The sequence below is a fragment of the Lissotriton helveticus genome, chromosome 12, assembly GCF_964261635.1.
Source record: "Lissotriton helveticus chromosome 12, aLisHel1.1, whole genome shotgun sequence".
NCBI classification, from domain to species: Eukaryota; Metazoa; Chordata; class Amphibia; order Caudata; family Salamandridae; genus Lissotriton; species Lissotriton helveticus.
The window spans coordinates 395,151,537-395,175,011 of NC_136073.1; the positions used below are offsets into that span (position 1 = coordinate 395,151,537).

Below are 23,475 nucleotides of genomic sequence, written 5' to 3' on the forward strand. Positions count from 1 at the left end.
TTGAGGGTGGGATTGGCAAAGGTGGGCAAACCACCTTTCTTCCCTTAGTTTTCCTGTCAATTCTTCCACCCAGAGTGGTGGTCAGAACTGGTGGGGGCCAGTTGCTGGAAGCTGCAAATGGCTGAGGTAGGTCAGAAAGGCGGCAAGCCTTTGAATCTTCCCCTTCGTGGACCCTGCCCATCCTGGGGACGGAGGCTTGGCACTTCATCCTAGGATTTGCATTGTTTCAGACCCCCGAGAGCAGCAGGCACTTGACCCAGGGGTCCAAAAACATGTCTGGTGGTGGTGGCAGCTGGTGAGCAGCCACTCAGCCAGGACACTGTTAGGTAGTTTTTCAGGGGGCATCTCTAAGATGCCCTCTGAGTGCATTTTTCGTTAAATCCCACATTGGCATCCGTGTGGGTTTAATGTGCTGAGAAGTTTGATACCAAACATCACAGTTTTGAGTAAAGCCATTATGGTGCTGTGGAGTTCATAGTGACATACTCCCAGCACCATATACTCTTGATGTGGGTCATGCCCCAAACATCTGAGCTTGGCTGCATTAGCGTGCTCTCTCCTAGTGTATTCTGAATCCTGTATTGGAAGTTAACAGTTAAGAAAAGATCTGTGTGTCCTGGTGATCAGGGTTCGAGGGAACACTGTTCTCTAGTTCTTGGCTTTTTAAAAAAAAAAAACAGCATTTCAATCTGATAGTTAAGGGATCTGACCGACTTCAAAATGAATCTTTACTGAATGCAATGCATTTCTAAATAAAGGCTCCCTGCTTGGAATATGGTATTTCTCTATGGCAAGGAACTGTGTATGTAAGTTAGAAATGTTGCTCGTTGTGTAGTGTTCTACTCCTCTCTGCCGCTCTTTTCAATAAATAATAACTTGGCTTTTTTCTCTCTGTAGTTCGCTCTTTTGGGACAGAGGATCGTCCTACAGACAGGCCCATCCCTCCCAGAGATGAAGTGTTCGAGTATATCATATTCCGAGGCAGTGATATAAAAGACCTGACTGTTTGTGAGCCACCCAAGCCACAGTGCTCCCTCCCTCAAGACCCAGCTATTGTTCAGGTAAAAAGAGAATGGCAATAGTTACTCTGGCCTTTCTATTGAGAAACTCTATTACGATGGGAGTAGGTCATATTCTGCTGTTAAGAATTCTGTTTGCTTTTCCATGTGAATGACAACGAATCCCATGCATCTTTTGTTTTGTGCATAATTGATTCAGAGTTTGTGCTATATTATGTGGTAGTTTAAAGCTGTACTTGGTTTCTATTGTAGATTGAAAATGTAAGTTAGGACCAGATGTAAAACATGCTACTAATTTGAACTATGGACGCTGTTCTGATGTGGCGTTTATGTAGGTTTGCAAGTAAATCGCCAGATTTGGGTCTGGACGGCCTGATGCACTGCCCAAATCACTCAAAGGAGTGTAAATCAAAACAGTTTCAATAAGTATCAATAACGTTTTGACTATTAAATCACATTAACAGTATTCAAACGTTGATATAATGACGACATCAAATTCTTGCTTGTAGTACTTCAATTTCTTTATTGGAAATCCATTGAAAATGTTCAACATCACATAATATAATGTGGATAACACGATTCAGTATCAATAACGTTTTGACTATTAAATCACATTAACAGTATTCAAACGTTGATATAATGACGACATCAAATTCTTGCTTGTAGTACTTCAATTTCTTTATCGGAAATCCATTGAAAATGTTCAACATCACATAATATAATGTGGATAACACGATTCTTCAACAACAGTTTTGTTTAAAAGTCCCAATGCATTTCGGGCTTTAAAGACAGCCCTTCATCAGGGGAATCTAAAGAGACGATGTATATGTTTTAGTATGAAGCAACATATCTGCAGACGTTTAAGAGACTCAAAGGAATGCGAAGAAGGCAGAAGTAGAGGTGATAGTGGAATGAAAATGGGGGTAAGGGAAAGATAAAGAGGTTATAGGGATGTGTCTAGTGGGAGTATCAGGGAGCCGGTAGATATGCTAAAACAGCTGTTGCATGGTGGCTTAGACGACGAAGTGAGTCATGCTTGTGCATCACCATTCGAACGAGTGACTGAGTGATGTAAAAAATAAGGAGAAGACCAGGCTGTTCACGAAATGTCATTCCCATGAGGAGGTGGTGTCAAGTGGTATTAGAGCATGCGTCATCCTGTGCCGCGTAATCGTAAACTATAGGTATTGTCGTTTAAAATGATACATGCAACAAAATTAGTAAAAAGCAAATGAAAAAAAACGTATAGAACGGAGCAAAGCATGCGTCATCCTGGAACACGGGGTCGCAAACCATACATTTTTGCCGTGTAGAAAAATGCATGCAAAGAATTAGTAGAGAGCGAGTGAAAAAAACCTTACAGAATGGAACAACAAAGTTCCTGGTATCTTTGCCAACGGGTTTCGTTTCACTAAAGTCGTGAGTGTGTAATCTGGCAGAAAGAACCAAAAGTAAAAATCGCGTATCGGCGGGTTAGAAAAAGAAACGGGAGTATACGCAAAGTGATGCTCACCCAATCGCGGTACTTAGTAACATGAAAACGAGAATCTTCTTAGGGGGCCTTTGTTTCATCTGAAAGAAACGTGCGAGGTATAAGTAACACGTGTATCACACTAACGTGATAATAATGGTGCAAAGTTAGGTAATACAAGTTACCGGGGGTCGTATAAGGAGCGGCTTGCCGGGAACCCGGCGATAACTGACACTACGAGGCGTGATCGAGGAAACGCCGTGTGAAATGGCGGCTCTATGACCGCAGATTACTAAAAATAAAAAGTGGACTGCAAGTCTGAGGGATTATGGCGGCCATCTTAGAAGGGTGAATAGAAAACGATGGAGAGGAAAAAGTTAGGATAAACAGTAGTGTAAATAGATAAAAAATGAAAAGAGAAGTGAGAGAGACATGTGGAGCAACAGATTACATAGTGTAGTTCACGAACAGACAAATGAGGAATTCAATTAAAAAAATTCATAGTACAAAGCAGTTAACATGAGGACAAATATGCCAAATATAGTTTATATGAAACCACAATTAGAGAAAACATGCTCATTCGAATTTGTCATTGAGTCCTAGCGGGGTAAGAGTTTGCAGGAACCAGATCCAGTATGTTTCGCGCTGAGCCAGTTTTTTGTTGGTATCTCTGTCTGGGCGTTGTTCAACAACTTCCAGTACCCCACATTTCAATTGTGCAATGTTGTGTCTCAAATTACGCCAATGTTCAGCTATAGGGGAGCTAGTAGTTTGGGTCCTAATCCGACTTTTATGCTCAGTAATCCGGGTTCGTAATGCTCTCTCTGTTTTGCCAACGTAAACTAGATCACATGGACATTTAATGTAATAGACCACATGGCGACTATTGCAAGTGGCATTGAATTTAAGATGGAGGAGTTTTCCTGATCTGGGGTGATTGATACTATTCCCTTTAATGATATTGCTGCAGTTTGAACAATTCATGCACATAAGCATGCCCTTGTGGATTACTTCGGGACTGGTCAGTTTATTCAGGATTTCTTGTAAGTTACTTGCACGTTTGTAAGCAAACATGGGAGGTTCGCGGAACATGCCTTTAAAGTCTGGCTCTGATCGTAACAACGACCATCGGTCTTGGATGATCGTTTTGAGCATTTTAGATTGAGTAGAGTAGGTGGACACAAAAACTTCTCTTCTAGGTAAATTAGCTTTGATAGATTTACTCAGAAGTTGTTCTCTTTTGAGTTTCAAGGTTCTGTTTGCTGCTTGTTGAATCACTGTGGAAGGGTATCCCCTTGCCTGATATTTATCTTTGAATTTCTCAATTGTCTGCATGCCAGTGTTCTCATCTGAATTTATCCGCTTAATTCCTACGATTCTGATTAGGACCCAAACTACTAGCTCCCCTATAGCTGAAAATTGGCGTAATTTGAGACACAACATTGCACAATTGAAATGTGGGGTACTGGAAGTTGTTGAACAACGCCCAGACAGAGATACCAACAAAAAACTGGCTCAGCGCGAAACATACTGGATCTGGTTCCTGCAAACTCTTACCCCGCTAGGACTCCATGACAAATTCGAATTAGCATGTTTTCTCTAATTGTGGTTTCATATAAACTATATTTGGCATATTTGTCCTCATGTTAACTACTTTGTACTATGAATTTTTTTAATTGAATTCCTCATTTGTCTATTAGTGAACTACACTTTATAATCTGTTGCTCCACAGGTCTCTTTCACTTCTCACTATTCATTTTTTATTCATTTTTTATCTATTTACACTGTTTATCCTAACTTTTTCCTCCATCGTTTTCTATTCACCCTTCTAAGATGGCCGCCATAATCCCTCAGGCTTGTAGTCCACTTTTTATTTTTAGTAATCTGCGGTCATAGAGCCGCCATTTCACACGGCGTTTCCTCGATCACGCCTCGTAGTGTCAGTTATCACCGGGTTCCTGGCAAGCCGCTCCTTATACGACCCCCGTAAGTTGTATTACCTAACTTTGCACCATTATTATCACGTTAGTGTGATACACGTGTTCCTTACACCTCGCATGTTTCTTTCAGATGAAACAATGGCCCCCTAAGAAGATTATCTCGTTTTCACGTTACTAAGTATCACGATTGGGTGAGCATCACTTTGCGTATACTCCCGTTTCTTTTTCTAACCCGCCGATACGCGATTTTTACTTTTGGTTCTTTCTGCCAGATTACAAACTCACGACTTTTAGTAAAACGGAACCTGTTGGCAAAGATACCAGGAACTTTGTTGTTCCATTCTGTAAGTTTTTTTTCACTCGCTCTCTACTAATTCTTTGCATGCATTTTTCTACACTGCAAAAATGTATGGTTTCCGACCCCGCGTTCCAGGATGACGCATGCTTTGCTCCGTTCTAGAAGTTTTTTTTCATTTGCTTTTTACTAATTTTGTTGCACGTATCATTTTAAACGACAATACCTATAGTTTACGATTACGCGGCACAGGATGACGCATGCTCTAACACCACCTGACACCACCTCCTCAGGGTAATGACATTTCGTGACCAGCCTGGTCTTCTCCTTATTTTTTACATTACTCAGTCACTCGTTCGAATGGTAATGCACAGGCATGACTCACTTCGTCGTCTAAGCCACCGTGCAACAGCTGTTTTAGCATATCTACCGGCTCCCTGATACTCCCACTAGACACATCCCTATAACTTCTTTATCTTTCCCTTACCCCCATTTTCATTCCACTATCACCTCTACTTCTGCCTTCTTCGCATTCCTTTGAGTCTCTTAAACGTCTACAGATATGTTGCTTCATACTAAAACATATATATCGTCTCTTTAGATTCCCCTGATGAAGGGCTGTCTTTAAAGCCCGAAATGCATTGGGACTTTTAAACAAAACTGTTGTTGAAGAATCGTGTTATCCACATTATATTATGTGATGTTGAACATTTTCAATGGATTTCCCATAAAGAAATTGAAGTACTACAAGCAAGAATTTGTCGTCATTATATCAACGTTTGAATACTGTTAATGTGATTTAATAGTCAAAACTTTATTGATACTTATTGAAACTGTTTTGATTTACACTCCTTTGAGTGATTTGGGCAGTGCATCAGGCCGTCCAGACCCAAATCTGGCGATTTTCTTGCATTTATGATTAAAGGCTTGCAGAGCCTTTTGCCTCTTGCACGATTGAATAGAATGTTTAAATTTGAATCTTTGTTATAAATGAACTCTCCGTTTGTTTTAACCCGAGTGCATCTAGGTTGCATTTGACTTTGTTTATGTAGGAGCCTTTGATTGCTGAAACGCTTGATTTCTTTTTTTTCCCTTCGTGCTGGCATTTGTTAAGACCTATTACTTATAGGGCTTTCAGTAACTCCTCTTTACAACTGTCTGTTGTTGTCATTCACATTCTGCCCTCTGCAGCATGGAGCTTTGGGTCAGCCCGTCAGCTCACGTCCGCCATTGGCTAACTTCTCTGTATGTGGTGGCATTTTGTATTTTCATAAGGAACACTTCTGTACACAAAGTAGTTTCATTCAGTTCCAGTGACTTCTGTTACAATGTATTGTATTGTAATTGCATTTATATAGCACTTACTACCCCTGACGCGCCGGCAAAGCGCTTTTTCGGCAAGTAGCATGCTCCATTATTTTTGGAGATAAAATATGTTCTTTCTTTTAGTCAGTTTTTTATTATTATTATTTTTTTTTTTATATATGTATTGGCGAGGGGGCCAGTAGCACCCCAAAAATAAAGCTTTGCAAAGAAGTAAATTACGACAATCTTTCCAGACCTATTGAAGTTATTTTTGTGTGGGCTATTAGAAGCTGAATACTATTGTTGAAAAGGTTGTGCAGATGGGGTGCAGAGCAAAAGCCTATCTGGCCCGCGGTGCACATGAGCACTTACTGAGGCGTAGAAAGTTGCACTGTGGGCATGGAAGAGACAGGCTGCATAGTAGTTCACCGCAGTTATTGCCCCAAGACCCTACTGTACATCCTGCTGCTTGTTAGGGTCGAAGTGAGCAATTAGAGAAAGACCTTTAGTGCCTGCGCTAGCAGTTCTGTGCAGGAGGAGTGCATTGATGCAACCTTCATATCTTTACTGCGTTAAAGGAGTGCTAAAAAAGCAAGGCTGTTTTGCGTAAACATTTTATTTCGTTTTTTCTAAGGATGCAGAAACAGATCCCAGCATGAACCTGTTACAACTGAATAAAAAGTTAATCTGTGGATGGTAATTTTGCAGCAAGTGGCAGATAGCGAAATGTGTGCAATGGCTGTTTTAACAGGATCCTAATAGCCAGCCAAATTTTGCACTAACACATGCATGTACCTACTTTGATTGAAAAAACGGCCAATCTTTGAAACATTGATTGGTTACCATTTCAACCAGTCCAGAAATGTCCTGTCGTATGCCCACCCTGGTTGGTTACCAGCAACCAGTCGGATTTGCTGTGGCACTCCTTCTCGACCACATGTGCTAAATTGAGGTGCAAGCAGTCCAAAAAGAGTTTCCCCGGTTAGGTCAAGAAATGCGCCTCCTCCTCATGTTTGCATGTGGAACTAATTTTGTCTGTTAATGCCTAATTTCTCTCTGCCTTTAAACAAAGACCGATTTCAGCTGCTTTGCTTCTCCTTGCCGTGTATTGCTTCCAAACGCATAGAGGTTTGACATGGAAATCAGTTCATTTCATCCTTTCTCAGTATACTGTCTGGCTTTGGATTTTTTTGCTCATTTATTATGTTGGCTTTAATTTTCAGAAATACGTTTTTTACATGAAATCTTTTGGCGTTTAAGTACTTTTTTACTCCACCCATCTCCTCCCACTCCTGATGCAATATTTGAATTGAGAAGGCCACAGGTATTTTGTTCTCCCTCTGAAGAGACGACTTCTGCCTGAACTGCACAGGGCACTTAACAGGTGTTTAATGTTTCGCTGCACCCCGAGAAATATGCTGCTGCTATTCACCATCTGTTCTGTCAAGAGCTTTGACCATTAACACCGTCTTTAACTAAATTAAAAATTTCACACTTTCTATTGTGGGACATTGATATGTTTATCATGTAGTAGCTCATTTACAAGTATGGGACAAGTAAAAAGCAGAATGTTAGGTTATTAATCTTTACAGTGACAAAAACAATTGCAATCCTTAACCTGATTAAATTTATAATTCAGGAAAGCATTCTGCCACGAAGCTGCAAAAGGAACAATATGAAAAGTAACAGTCTAATCTCAATATGGATCAGCAAAGACATTTTTGTGTGGCTGAGGTGAATACATCACATATTTTCCCTACAAGCAGACTTATTTTCCCCTTTTAAGTAGTCTTTTCCCCTTTAAATAGTATAGAATTTCTAGTAGCAAAGGTTAGTTTGGTAGGAATGTAAAACTGTTTCTTTTTTTTACTTTGTTGAACAAGTTTGAACTTCGATTGGATCTTCATCAACTGATCAGGTCCTAGTCTTCGAGCCAAGTCCATACTCCTGGGTTTCATGTTCTTTTGTTTTGTACCGTGCTTCTCTGGCATTATTTAAATGTCAGTATTTCTTTTCTAGTGTAATATTTTAGTGTAGAGATTACTTTCATTTGAATAGTTTTTGTTAATCATAATTGATTTGCTTGCTAACTAATTCCTAGTTGTTAATTCAGTCTTCCTTAGGGTCCTCTTCTACCTCATTCCAATCTGTGAATTCCTACGGTCCTTTTAGCAGGATGCCAGCATATAGCCAGTTCAATCAAAGTCCTTTAGTGGGTCAGCAGTTTGGAGCCGTTGGAGTGGGTATGTACTTCCTACTTTACCATTCTAAATAAATATCTGATGCAGTGAAATAGTACACGTTTTTATGTTAAAGTGTTATATATATGATCCAAGTCAATGTTTCAAGGAAACCTGATACCTACTTCGCTGTCGGCACCAACAAACTTATTTTAATTATAATTCTTAGTTTTCTGTAATATCACTTATGTATTAATAAAGCAGAATGATGCTGGTATTTGTGAGTTTGTGAACAGTTCAACCTGGGAGAGGAAAAGGAGAATCCTTGTGAATCTGGGTAAACAGTTTGCTCATACGTGCACTTTCTAGAAATGGTGAAATTGTCACTTAACTGTGCCACTAGAGGAGTTCCATTTATTCAGTACACCATTTTTTAAAATATAGTTTTCTTCCCTTTGTTTAAATTCAGCAGTCACAATTTTGCTTATAAATGTGTTTATGGAATTTTGGATCACACTTCAGTCTAACCCTTTCATTTTGAATGCCATTTCTGAGTGCGCCTCAACAGGTACACTATGATTGCAGATCCCTCCACACTACTTTTCATTATTTTATTTGAGTTCTTCTCGTGATACATCTGAAGCCTATTGGTCCTGTGACCAGAAATTCTGAATTAACATTCAAGCAGAGGCTAGAGGGTAATTTTTGTCTAGTCGATGTACCCCATTTATATCACCTGAGATGAGTGCATTTGTTTTCAATACCCCCAATAGTCTGTCGCCAATTTAACACACAGTTGGTCATCACCGTCACATTTCTACAATCACTCGTTTTGCACCCATCTCGGATAGATTTTTATCCCAGTTTGGATGAAAGCAGACCATTCCCCCAGCTTTTGAGGCACCAAGTTTCCCATCTAGGTTCCTGTGTTTTATTTATTTATTTTGCCTCGCCACAGGATGCAGCAATCTCCTGGCACTAAATTTCTTTTTGTGCTTTCAGTCTCTTTTGCTTCTGGCTATCCTTGACGTAAAGTTTTTTTTTCAGTTTTTCAATTTTCACTTTCTTGTATGAAAAGCAACTTCTAGGAGCATGGCATGCAGTGGTTTTTTAGGTCTCGCACCTGGCGAAGCACGCCAGCGAGATCTATTTTTGCTGACTTGCCTTGGAAGGGAGACAGAAATGGGCATGCGCAGGGGCGATTGGAGCTCGTGAACATGCACGTACAGACACGAGTTGTGCACATCTCCTGTCCCCCTTCCGTCATGCAAGCCAGCTGCATGCAGTAACTGCGCCAACAAACACACCAGCCGCCCTCAGCCAGTGCACGCGTACTCGTCTACCTCAACACACATGGCGTGCTTTCGCTTTCCCTCCCTCCGCCTTCTGTCTTCTCTCCTACCGGCCCTGCAGCGCTGGTACCGGTAGAATGATGCCCAAGATGAGTGTGGTGTGGCTCCTCTGGGCCCTCGGCTGGGCTGGTATGTACTTCCGGGAAGACCCGCTGGTCATCTTGGACTCCGACTCAGCCCACTCTCACCTGCTGAATTGCAGCAGCGCCTGCTTCAACGAGTTCCACGCGCCACCACTGGGCACGAGCTGCAGGTCACGTCGATGTGCACGCTCACGGCGTGCCTACAAAGCACGCATGTCGCTCTTTCACTTTCCCTTGTTCGGGGTGCTGTGCCCCTGCCTCTTCCTGTTATGTAAGAGGCCATCTTCATTCTACAATTAGAAAGAAAGGGTGTGAAGGAGCACAGGGCGTCTAACTAGAGGGTGTTGTGCAGCGCAGGGACCGTGGCGTCTAATGAGATCATGCAGGGGGGAAGCGCAGAAACAGGGCGTCTAATGAGAAGATGCAGAGCAGCTATTATATCCACTCATGAGGGTGAAGAGTAGCGCTGGGTACTGCTCGCACAATCGCACACAACCTTCCCTGCTAAAACAAGCATTTTTTTTTACTCTTGGAATTCTCTTTTATTAATATGCATCCGTCTGTGTTCTACTCCTTGCTGTAGCTCATGGACTAGTAGTTTGTAGGAGATGTTTTCTGCTCGGGCGCCACCTAGCGGCCGGCGTGTCTCCACTCCAATGTTTATTGTTTCCTAATGGGACTCTTCCTGGGCGTCTGTCAAGCAACCGCTGCTGTCTGGGGAGGAAGGCTCAGAGTGGGGAGGGGGTAGACTGTCCTACACTAGGGTGACCTGACGTCCCCGATTACCCCGGACAGTCCTGGTTTTTAGAGGACTGTCCTGGTGTCCCGCCACTTTCCATAAGTTTCAAGAAATGTCCCGGTTTTAGGACCAAGAAGGATTAGTTAGTTACCTGTAATCCTAGTTTTCTTCCAGGGGTATACTCATCAAAGTCATAAGCACTGAATTATCCCCGCCCATATGCGGGAACCTGGGAACACATATCCTAATACATATATATGTGTAAAATATATAAAAGAGTACATAGTACTAAAATATTATACACATATACATGTATAAACCAATAATATGCAGCCCAAAAGCATATCCAGTAGGCGAATACAGCCATAATTACATGTCTTTCTGTAGTATGAAAATACTCATAACATATAATGCAAGAAAAGGACATGAACATTAGTTGCATTCCACAGAAAACCACCTTTTATTTTCATCAAAGAAAACAGGTAATGAAAGGCAATTAGCCTAAACAGGCTGCATAAGCAAATAACATCCCTGTACAGAAAAGGAGTCTGGCACCTCGCCTTTAAAGCCTCGGAAAATCTGAACACTTTGCCTTTAAGGCCTCCAGGAGAAGCCTGCTCCCATCATGCCCTACAGGTGACAGTTAGGTCAGTTATTTTGTACGGTATAAGAAAACCTGTAGGAACCTGCAAACACCATGCAATAATAACATATCAAAACAATGCTTCTGCTTGCCCGGGGAGGCGGGAGGGTGCTTATGACTTTGAGTATACCCCTTGAAGTGAACTAGGATTACAGGTAAGTAACTAATCCTTCTCTTCCAGGGGATACTCATCAATAGTCATAAACACTGAATAGAGTAGCAAGCTCATACCCACTTCCAAGCGGACGAGCAGAAAATAGAAAAACTACTTTGACACATACATCTTAGCTAGTATTAGCAAATAAGTTTCTCAATGAGGCTTGCCCAACCTGAGCATCTGCTTGTGTCTGAATCAAGACAGTAATGGCGAGTAAAAGTATGAACTGAACGCCATGAGCTGCTTTACAAATTTCCACCATGGGAACATTCCTTGGGAGAGCTGTGGTAGAAGCTTTTCCCCTCGTAGAATGAGCCTTTGGCCTTGATGACAAAGCTCTGTTGGCTAATTAGTAGGCCAGGATAATACAAGAAACAATCCATCTAGATATGGATCTTTTGGAATCTGCAGACACCGTGTTAATAGGACCATAGTTAACAAATAAACGGTCTAACTTCCTCAATGCATTTGTCTGTACAAATAAAACTTGAGAACCCTTGTGAGATCTAAAGAATGGAGAGGTCTTTCTGGAGGATTCGCAGGATTCGGAAAGAAAGTCTGTAAAGTTATAGTTTGGCTAATGTGAAAGTCTGAAACTACTTTGGGCAGAAAACCAGGAAGTGTTCTGAGAACTACCCTGTTAGCATGAAACCCAGTGAATGGTTCCTTACAACAGAGAGCCTGGATCTCGCTCACCCTGCGAGCAGAGGTAATGGCTACCAGGAACGCAACTTTCCAAGTTAAATGTTGTAAGGAAGCTTTGTGAATAGGCTCGAAAGGAGCTCCCATTAGCTTAGTTAACACAATGTTAAGCTCCCAAGGAGGAGAGGGAGATCTGACTAGAGGATACACCTTTCTTAAGCCTTCTAGAAAGTCTTTCACCACCGGCATCCTAAAGAAAGAAGTCTGGTTAGGTGACTTTCTATAGGCGGTGATTGCTGCAAGATTAACTTTAATAGAGTTAAACTGATGTCCAGACTTAGCCAAATGCAGCAAAAAAGGTAAAATCACCTGCTCTTGACCTTGGGTGGGATCAAGCCCATTGTCCGCACACCATAGGAAGAATCGCTTCCACTTGAAATCATATGACTTCCTCGTAGAAGGACGCTTCGCCTCCTTAAGAATATTCATACAGTCTGAATTCAATTGTAAGTGACCATATTGGATGACTTCAGGAGCCATGCTGCCAGCCGAAGGGAGGACAAGTTGGGGTGGAATTCTCTCCTCGCCTGCTTGGATAGAAGATCCGGGCGACATGGCAATCTCCTGTGTGGAACTTCCGATAACTGAAGGAGGTCTGGAAACCACCATTGGCGAGGCCACTCCGGGGCTATGAGAATCATCCTGGAGTTGTTGATCACTGCTGGTATTAATGGGATCGGCAGAAAAGCGTACAGTAAGTTCTGACACCATTCTATCAAAAGGGCATTCCCTTGAGATCCTTTCTGGGGAAACCTTAATGCGAAGACTGGGCATTTTGCATTTCCCGCGTCTGCAAAGAGGTCGATGTCTGGAGTTCCCCACGCCTGAAAGATATTGCCTGCGACTTCGTCGTTGAGAACCCAGTCTTGAGCCTCGATGAAGTCTCTACTGAGGAAATCCGCCTGAGAATTGAGAGCCCAGCAGATGAACAGCTACTATTGACAAGTCCCTTGCCAGCAACCGGTTCCATATGGTCTGAGCCTCCATGGAGAGTCCTTGACCGGGCACCTCCCTGTTTGTTTAAATAATACATTGTTGTCGTATTGTCTGTTTGAATTAGAAGGGATCGAGACTTGAACGACGGAAACAGGGACTAGAGAGCAAGATGTACCGCCCTTAGCTCCAGCAGATTGATGGGGTAACCCCTCTCGGAATCGGACCAGAGACCTTGTACTCGCAGAGGGCCCATATGAGCACCCAAACCCTGGAGAGAGGTGTCTGTGATCAGAGTCTGTGTTGGAGGATCCTGATGAAACGGTACTCCTTTCAATAGGTGCGATCTCTTCATCCACCATCGGATGGAATCCTTGGCTGCCTGATGAAGGATTATTTGATCCTCCCAGCACCCCGATACTTGCATCCATTGATCCTCCAAACGTTGCTGCAGTGGACGCATGTGCAATCTTGCGTTTGGTACTATAAAGATGCACAACGCCATTGACCCCAGCAGAGATGGCACTTGACGAACTGTCAGGAAACTTGTATGAAGAAGAGTTTGGCATTTTGTTTGAATTGATAACCACCTCTCCTCAAGACACACGTTTACTTTTTCTTTGTCTAGGAAGGAACCCAGATAGTGAATCCTTTGAGTTGGGTTTAGTATGGACTTCTTCAAATTGACTTGAAGTCCCAGCTTGTGTAGCAGTTGAAGGCACCTTGAGAGATGATCCTGTAGCAGAGATGGGGACAAGCTCTTCAGGAGCCAGTCGTCCAAGTAAGGGTAAATGAAAACCCTCTGCTTCCGTAGGAAAGCGGCTACCACCGCCATGCACTTGGAGAATGTCCGGGAGCTGACTTCAGCCCGAATGGAAGAACTGCATATTGGTAATGTTGACCAGACACTCGAAACCTTAGAAACTTGTGATGCCTCTTTGAAATTGGTATATGAAAGTATGCATCCTTCAGATCGATGGAAAACATCCAATCCCCTTGGTGAAGTTGAGGAAAGTTTTGATGAAGTGCCAACATTCAAAAAATTTATTTTCGATTGAATCTGTTCAACAATCTCAAATCCAGTATAGGTCTGTACTCTGCGGTGGGACCTTTCTTTCGAACAAGGAAGAAGTGCAAGTAGAGCCCTTGATTTCTTTGTGGAGTTGGAACTCTTTCTATGGCTTTCTTGTTTAATAAGGTGTTCACTTCCTTTTGCAGCAAACTGGTTTTGATGAAAAACACCCTTTGGAACTATGGAAGGAGGAGGTTTCTTGAATTTGAGTAGATATCCGTTCTGAACAATGTCGATGACCCACCTGTCTTTTGTTAAATGCCTCCACTCGTCATGATATAATGCAATGCTTCCTCCTACCGGCGTGGACAATGGCTTTGGAGGAAGGTCCATCTCAAGGACAGAACCTCCCCCCTTACTACAGTCTTGTATGCCTCCCAGAGGGACTGCGCCGAATCAACTGATCCCACATTCTCTAGGAAGTATCTGTCCAACACTTGGAGAACCTGTTTCTCGATATCCGGGTCTTTCAATTGCCAGGCATTGATAGGAGCTATCCTTCCTGTCACCTGCCGACCGAGGGCGAGTTGTATCCAGAGTGGGGAGTGATCAGAGATACCTCTACCGAGGTGTTTCACCTCCTGGATCATGGACGCCATCGCCGCGGGCAATAACAAGTAGTCTAACCGAGACAGGCTGCCATGGGCAGCTGAAATGTGCGTGAAATGGGTCTGCGTCGGGTTACGCATCCGCCAGCTGTCAACCAGACCAAGTGTGTCTAAGAATTCTGAAAGCCATCTCTGCGATTGTCTAAGCGCTCGCGGTGGGCAACGGTCCCTCTCCCCATCCAATGCAGAATTGAAGTCACCTCCCAGGACTAGGCCACCAAGGGGCAGTGTGAGAAAGACCGAACTCAAATTGCGCAAGGTATCCGCCTGAATGCCCGGAGGAACATATATGGATAGAAATGTGACGGTTCTACCCTCCAGCTGTCCAGACACTCTCGCATACCTGCCCCTCTGATCTAACCACGTGGCCTGTATGGACAGGGGAAAGGAGTTTTTGATCAAAATGCCGACCCCTCTAGAGCCGGTGTTGAACCCAGCATGTGCCACCAATTTATATCCTCCTTTGTGGAGGGTCATACATTTATTACCAACTAGATGCGTCTCCTGCAGCAGGGCCACGTCAGGGGAGTGTCTCCTAAGAAGCTGGACAACCATCCCTCTCTTGATTTTATCGCCCAATCCGTTCACATTCCAACTCAGCACCTTCATCCCGGACCCTCGACTACTCTGTGCCATTGAACCCATGTATCAAACATTTCGCTGCATCATCATCACCCGTCTTGAAAACAAATAAAAGAAAGCATAAGAAACAAAAATAGCTCAACAACATTACCTTCCCACCACCCCCCACCCTGCACCCCTGCTCTCGGCATTTGCCAACCCCCAACTCGCAGTGTGCCTGTCGCCCCATACTCTAACTAAAAAAGTAACTAAATATAGATCTGAGGAAAACGCCAGAACCCCACACCCCCGCCCCCGCTCAAGAAATCAGTTAGCGGCAGATGCAGTTGACCATACAAAAGGGGGTCGCTCCCCAGAAAGTCTCGCGAATGTGCACCCTCTCCTCAGCTCGCACCGCCCGGGTAGCAGCTATACTTATCATTCCCGTTCTGGCGTTCTATGTCCATCGTCACCACCACCGTCCCGGACCTCCTCCTGAGGGGAAAGACCCTCGAGCCAGTCCGAAGCAACTTCGGGGTTGTCGAAGAACACCTTCCCCGCCGCCTCAACTCGTAGCTTGGCAGGAAACAACAATGCATACTTCAAGCCCCTATCTCGGAGCCGCTGTTTATCTCCAAGGAAGCTCTGTCGTTGCCTCTGCACCATTTGGGTAAAGTCTTGGAAAAAGGTTATGGTAGAGTTCTCGCATTTCAGGGGACCCCCAGATCTGGAGGCCTGCAGGATAGCGTCTCTGTCCGTGAAGTTGAGTACTCGCGCATTCATCGGACGCGGCTGGACTCCCGGCTTCGGCTTGCCGCCCGGAATTCTATGAGCGCGTTCTATCGTAAAGTAGTTTCCGAGTCCCTTCGGTTTCAGATGGTTAAGGATTATATCTTCGATAAAGAGATCCTGGGCCAACCCTTCAGCTTTCTCCGGGACGCCAATTATGCGCAGGTTATTTTTCCGAGCCCGTCCTTCATATTTATCAAGTTTGCGGTTCGTCAGATCCCTGGAGGCCTGGAGAGCACGAACCTCCTGCTGCAGTTGTGACGCATCATCGGTCAAGCTTGCGGTTTTAATGTCTAAGGATTTGACCTTCTCACTGGTTTTGGTGAGGTCGGCCCGTATCAGGTTCACTTCGATAGATAGTGTCTAGTTTGTGATCCAGCGACTGTATCTGGTGTCCCAGGGAGGTCTTGACACCGTCTATTGCGGCCATCACGTCTTGCAGTGTGGGCTCCGACGTAGGTTCCAAGGATTCCCTATTGCCATCCGTCGTCCGCCCCGAACCAGAAGGCGAGCCCTTAGGCAGTGTGTACTGGTCCAGTTTATTGGATTGGATGGAGCGGGCTCCCCTAGACCCCCTGGATACTGGTTTCTCGCCCTCGGATCGAGCCGCCATCTCGTGTTCGTATCTGGAGGAAGATAGACACCACGGCCGCAACGATTATCCATCGGGAAAACTTCTGTCCCCACTGGCAGTGCAGCCTTCGTGGATCACTTCGACTCGGCTCCCCACCCGCGTCTCGAGGCACCACCAGACTGGATAGACAAATGTCTCGCTGTAGTAGCGTATCTCATTAGCCTCACTGTCTGCTCTCAACCTCACCGTGAAACAGGTGTTACAGGGAGAATTAATGGACTCTGGTCACTGCGGAGAATGCCCCCCGCCAGCAGATTGTCGGCAAAGAGACCCCCCAGGGGGGCTGACCGCAACACACCACCACAGTCTGTGGTAATAGCTCCACTAGGGCACCCCCGTGGGACCGCCACAGGATTCACAGCTCCACAGTCATTGAGAGGCCACCCATTTCAAACGGCCAACTCGTGGGGTTCTGGTTGGCAATATTCAGTGCTACACGATGAGGCGACTCAGGGCGCCCCGGTCAGGTCCATAGATCAAACGGCATGTCCGAAGCCACATCGTCAATCCGGCAGTACAATGGACGGTCGCTGCACCCCAGTGCGAGCCGTCAAGATGGTAGAGCAGTCCCGATCTGCCGGGGTACAACTATGGGCACAAGGGCGCCAGAGCAGCCAAAGCGCCGCACGCAGCTCTCCGCAGCAAAGTATGGGTCTGCTCCCCTCAGGGGTTCAGGGGCGTCGGCAAGCTTCAGGAGTGTCCGTCAGGGTCGCCGCCGCCGAGGGGCCCAGTGCTCCGCGCAAGCCAGAACGCAGGCCAGCAGGACTCCCGGCTCGTCGCGCCCAGGCTCGCGCCCGGATGGGGAGCCAACAGCAAAGTCCCACTCCGGCTCCCTCCGGCTCAATCCCTCTATCAATCCGCGCTACAGGCTCGCCCGGCGACTCCGGGCAGTTCACTCGCTTCGGGACGGGCGCGGCCGGCAGCTTCCGGTTTCGCCCCACCGATGTTTATGCACTAGGGGCCGACCTCCACCACACTCGAGACCCCGGCTCCAAGCGCGGCGGAGGCCCGATCTTCACGGGCCCATCGTGGCGTCGTACAATGACGTATCCGAACTGGAGCGACACCCAGACAAACCGCTTTCGGCCTTACTTTTTCAACTGGTCTCGACATCAACGGTACATCATGATGCTTTTTCTTACTCCTACCATGAGGAGAAGCAGATCTTTCACGTTTTCTGGGAGAGAAGGGCTTTCCAGATAAAAGTTGACTTCCTGGGCCCTTTTCCTGATGTTTCCCTCTCTCCATAAGTCCAAGAAGTCGGATCTTCTCTCTCTCCTTCAAAGTCCTTCTGGAAAGTTGAAGGCAGTGGTAACATTTCTCTGTGTCATGAGAAGAAGGCAACCACACCACACAATCCGAATGGGGATCGGTTTTGGACATCTTACCACAGGAAGGACACTTGTAAAATAAAGGTGGCATATCTGACTGAAAAATAGATCCAATTAGTCAGAAAAGATTGAAAAATGCCACCAATAGTCAAAAATATCGAAAAAAGTAGAAATAACCAAATTCTGACTGAAAACTGTCAAAATCAGTTGAGCTCAAGTTCCAGGTTCCTCTCAGAGCCGGAAAAAGGGTTGAGGGTCCTGCCACAGCTTTTATAATACAAGCATTTGCAATGCAATAAATCTCGCATTTATGCAAGTTTGAGCTATTGACATTGCAAATAACAATGCTTTTTATTTTTGATTTAGTTTTTAAAACATGAATGAAAGGCATTATCATTTACAATGCCAATAGCTTAAAATCGCGTAAATGCGAGACCTATTGCATTGCAAATGCTTGTTTGATTTGTTCTTCTGCTTGCAAGTCCTTCTGTTATGTATCATTTTAGACCCTATTGTAAGTTTCCCGATTCATGCCATTATATAGGTATAAATCACCATATCCTTATATAGGCATAGAAATCCTAACCATATTAGGCATAGCTCTTGCAGTCCAAATACGGCAGGGCTACGTCCACTAGTTCCGAAAATCCACAACGATTTCTTAGAAAAACCCACCTTCAGCAGTCAGGGCCTTCCCCTTGCTTGAGTATAGATTTATCCAAGAACTCATGGAGTTTTCAAAGAACTGAGACTCTTTGATGACGTTATTATGTCGAACTGTACGTCAAAGTAGGCACCTTCAAGGTCAAAATATGTCCACACTCGCCCAAGCAAACACAGTGGTTTGGAGCAGTTCGACTATCTACTTGTCCGACGCGCCCTACTCCAGCAAGTGCCGAAGGAAGCCGACTCTCCAGCAGACGCACTGAGAGAGACGCTGTCTTTTCTCCTGCCGAGAAATCCAGCTCCAGTGTTTCCAAGCTACACTTGCGGGTTGTTGGGAAATAGAGTCCAGAGACCAGCCTTCTCCATTCTAAACTAAGGTACGGAGCTGATTAGACCCGTAGAGAAATCTTGGGCAAATTCTTGGCAAAAGAATACCACATGTATGCTACACCTCACTTACTTCCTCCCTCGTACTAAGCTTAGGTTAGGCACACCGGGGTAGGCGTATTTTAGAAGCACCAGTTGAGTACTTTTAGCCTTTGTTATTTATGTATGTATTTATATATGGTTTAGGAACCATACAATGCTCTTACAGTATTATTTTATTCTACTATTTTTACTGTACGCAGTATATTTTACAAACCGTTTTACTATTGTAGCAGTTCATTTCTTATGCTTGAGAAAGAAGACTGTTCAGTAAAACCTTTTATTGAAAACGCCCGTCTTTCTACTTTCTCTGCACCTCTAGTGAAACGAAGCATGCACGATTGACTGAGTGAAATATCTATCTATTGTTTCCACGACTCTGAATATACGTTTTATCTTGGGGAAACAAAGTTGTCATGTTTATCCGATTGTCAGAGACTAATCCCTTCTTGTGAATTCGAGAGTTTCTAGTGACCTCGGAGTTAGCTGGCATACGCAATTAAGTCTAGTATATTCGATAAAGACCTAGTCGACCGTAGTCCTACGTCTGATCTATAGGATATTCTATTCCAATGCGCAGAGCCTATTGGGAATATAGGAACTACACTACATGGTGCCCAACGTTTGGTAAGGCACTAATTTAACGCTAGATACTGGAGTAACTCAGTCGTGCTTTTCACAGAGACCCCTTTATCCCGTAAAAACTCCAATAGACGTCTGGAGTGGGTTAAAGGATAAAATATCTGCCATAACTGAGTAGGACGAAAATCCTATGTATTAGTTTTTGGTTTTGTGCAACGTTGAAGGATACAGTTTTCCAAAATATTGTGCACCTTATCTATATTTCCTTAAAACTTTCTCTGCAAAACTTGTAACAAAATGCAAGATAGCGACGAAGAGAACAGTGGAGCTGCAAGGACTACACCCCGACAAGGTTTAGACGAGACAGGTCTCCAACGATGCTATAATCATCCCGGAAAATGTGAGGAAAACTAAAGCTATTAAGCTTATAGAAAATAGCCTATCATCGAGAGGTGGTAGTCATATTTGTCAAAGAGGCACGTGAATATCGGCAGACAGAGGTATTCTATTCATGGATTGTCTTTCCACAGGCAAATCCAACACGTGTGTTCCACTTCTATAAGATAGAGGAACATCCAGCACAATACGTTCCTTTCGAGGACATTGAAATACCACTGACTTACCAAGAGCATCAGCTCTGGTTTAAAGGCGCCCTACAACATCAAAATCACATAACCAGGTTCGGTCCACTAGGTAGACCAGGAGCTAATGGCCGGTACTAGCCAGCTATACACCACGTCCTAACATTGAAAGAATGTCGGATGTAGAACTGTTAGCTCAGCTAAAACAATTAATAAAAATACATAGACAATTGGTACAATGTCATGCGGACCTTAACAGTCCAACCTGCTATAAGAATTCCACAGGACACCCCTCATCAGGGGAACACAAACAAAATCACACCACAGACTATATAGTCAGTAATCGGTAAGTTGCCCGCAAAAAGGGAACGAATGCCATTCTGGTTAGCCCAGAACATTACTCAAATAGAGGCAGTATTTCCTGATAGTACACCTCATGAGAAACACAGGATTCTAACAATCTGTTTACCAATGGGGATCACACCACACGTAGAGGACGGTGACACTTGGGGGACAGTCTTTGCTTCAATTTACACAAAAACACATGGTGTCCTGTCTATGGCGGTAATCCCAGATGTTCTGAGACAGATTCAAAATGAATACGGTCCAGAACCGGCCTTGAATCTAGGTATGAAATTACTGAAAGATTTCAAACCGGTTTCAGCTATCTTATTAGCTAACATTAAAGATGAAGCAGCATCAGTGGCAATCCGCCAACAATTAAAAGAACTTGATATTACTGAGCAACCGTATGAACTTGCCAGAATTATTGAAAAATCCTATGAAGAACTAGGAAGAGATAGTTTGGGAGGGAAACCTGTACAGCCTGAACTAACAGAAAATCCTGAAAAAGTTTTTATCAAAAATAATCTAACTACTCCTAAAAAGAAATGGGAAAATAGTAGACAGTCATTTCCTAATGAGAAGGGCTCTCAGTCCAGAGGTAGATCTCCTCAAAAGGAGCACTCTGGATAGAGATATAACCTTAGAAATAGGGATAATATAAGAAAACCTGATAGATATCAAGATACTGATACACGATCCTCTCGTACCTTTCAGACTTCCTCACAGAAATCCGAAAGGAGAGGACGATCAGAACAAAAAGAACGAGTGAAGTCCAAAAACGACCAACAAGTTCCAAAAAATAAGAGAACTCAATTCTCCAAAAAGAAGGTAGCAAGTATTAAAATCAGACATGCCGAGGATCTTGAGGACACAACTCAAGAACGGGGAGTGGGCCCAGACAATGCTGGCCAGCGCAGCAGAGGTCACCAAAGCTCGCAGGATCCTGAAAGATCATCTGAATGAATGCATTCAGGTTGAAACTGCAGACACCAGGGTTAGTATACCGCAGTAATACTCCGAATAGAGGGTGATATAACTAGGAAGATAAAAGCACTCTTTTGGGAAAAATTATCTAAAGGTTATGACCTCCTTCTAGCTGAAAGACTGGCCACATGAATTTGTAAGGGAGTGCCCACATGGCGAAGAGAACATTATGCCAGCCTTCTCTAATCATATTTACATTCATAAAAAATACAGTTAAAAAATCAACCAACTGCTCCGAGACAGTATCCAGTTAAGCAGGAAGCTAAAAACAAGTCAGGGAGATCTTAGATCAACTTGAATACCAAGGGGTGATTGAAACATGCACCTCATCTATGAACAATCCTTTGTTTCCTGTCTCCAAACCAGACAATACATGTCGTCTAGTTTTGGATTACAGACATTTGTTGCAAAACTTTTGCAGTACAAAATTCACACAGTGCAGCACTGATGAATAATATAGTTCTGAAGAAATATAAAACTACTTTAGATATTTCAAACGGTTTCTTCTGTCAAAACATTGCACCAGAAAGCAGGTACTTGACTGCTTTCTCAATAATGGGGACACAACGACACTTCTGTCGTCTCCCCCAGTAATTCAAGAACAGTCCTGGATTATTTTCAGCCAGAGTAACAGAGTTACTACAAATGTATGATGATGAGGCATTATCCTATGTCGATGACATCTACCTTACAGATGATGATTTGAACAGGCACTTGAACAGGGTGAACACCATAATACTTGGGTTCGCCTCAGAAGGGTATAAATTCAACTTTAAAAAGTCCAGAATTGCCCACCTCAACGTCCTATTCTTGGGATACGAACTTTCGAGTGAAGGCAAAAGCCTGGCAGCAAACTTTTTAGACAAATGTGCGCTGCTCCAAACTCCAAAAACACTGAAAACCTTAAGTAAATTCTAGGATTCCTAAACTTCGGAAGAACTTACATTCTGAATTATGCAGAAAGGGTTAAACCTCTCTAAGAACTAATCAAACCTGATTTCAAACCAAGTAATTGGACTCAAAAACACACTGAAATTTTGCGTTCAGTACAAACAGACATGTTGGCAACAACACTCTTACAAACACGCGACAATGTACGCAGCCTTGTTATCCGAATCCTCCCAGGGAGATGCGGATTCACATATCTAACCTTTAACGAAGGTGAAAAGGTAGCAATAGCTTACAAATCACACTTGTACACATAAGCTGAAATGAAATTCACTTCAACAGAAAAAATGCTGACAGCAGTTCAAAGTGCTGTAGCAAAGGAGAGAGCCCTAGCACAGGGTTAACGCATTAAAGTCGTTACACCTGTACCTGCCTTAGAGGCAGTGACGAAGGCAAGCATTCCAAATGCAAAAGCTCTACATCCAAGATGGATACAATGGGTTAATTCTCTTGCAACAGACGTTGAATACGTTTTTGACCCTTACTTGAAGACACAAGAATTTCTCCAATACGAACAAGAATGTCCTCTGCCTACTGAAATTTTACATCTAGAACTTTACAGCTGTATAATATATACAGACTGATCAGCACAGCCCGCGATTGGGGGTAAACAAGCTTACAGTGCTGCGTGCGTGATTGTTAACCCCTGCCATGCTGGTGACGAACCCCAGCCGTCACGCTCCACGGTGCTCGTGTGCTGATGACGGCTGGGGTTCGTCACGGCCCCGCCCTGTTCGTTCGGCGGCCGCACACGGGGGGAATCGCGGCCGCACGGAAGGGGTTAAAGGTCGCTGGCACGATGGTAAATTCAGACCTATGGTCACAAAAACTCAATCTCTCGGAGACTGTACAGCTCAGCGAGCTGAACTGCAGGCATTCAAGATGGCGCTTGAAAATGCCGATCGCGAATTCCCCACACTCATAGTGTGCGATTCATATTACTGCGTCTAGTCTTACAATGAATATCTGCAGAACTGGGTTCAAAATGGTTTTAAAGATGCAAAAGGTGGCACAATCGAGCATAAAATGCTTTGGGAACAAGTAATTCTTTTACAGAAAAAACTACAAAAGACTCACGTGATTCATACACTGAGTCATCAGCGTGATGGCGTTCACGTTGAAGGGAATT

General features: G+C 44.0%; 1 protein-coding gene across 1 annotated transcript in view; it reads left to right on the plus strand.

Moving 5' to 3' along the window:
* LSM14A (LSM14A mRNA processing body assembly factor) overlaps window positions 1-23,475 on the plus strand; it is a 282,041-nt gene that overhangs the window by 76,130 nt on the left and 182,436 nt on the right. Inside the window, exons 2-3 of the mRNA XM_078671505.1 lie at window positions 898-1,061; window positions 8,144-8,273. Of these exons, the coding sequence (XP_078527631.1) occupies window positions 898-1,061; window positions 8,144-8,273 (294 nt within the window). The remainder of the gene's footprint in view (window positions 1-897; window positions 1,062-8,143; window positions 8,274-23,475) is intronic.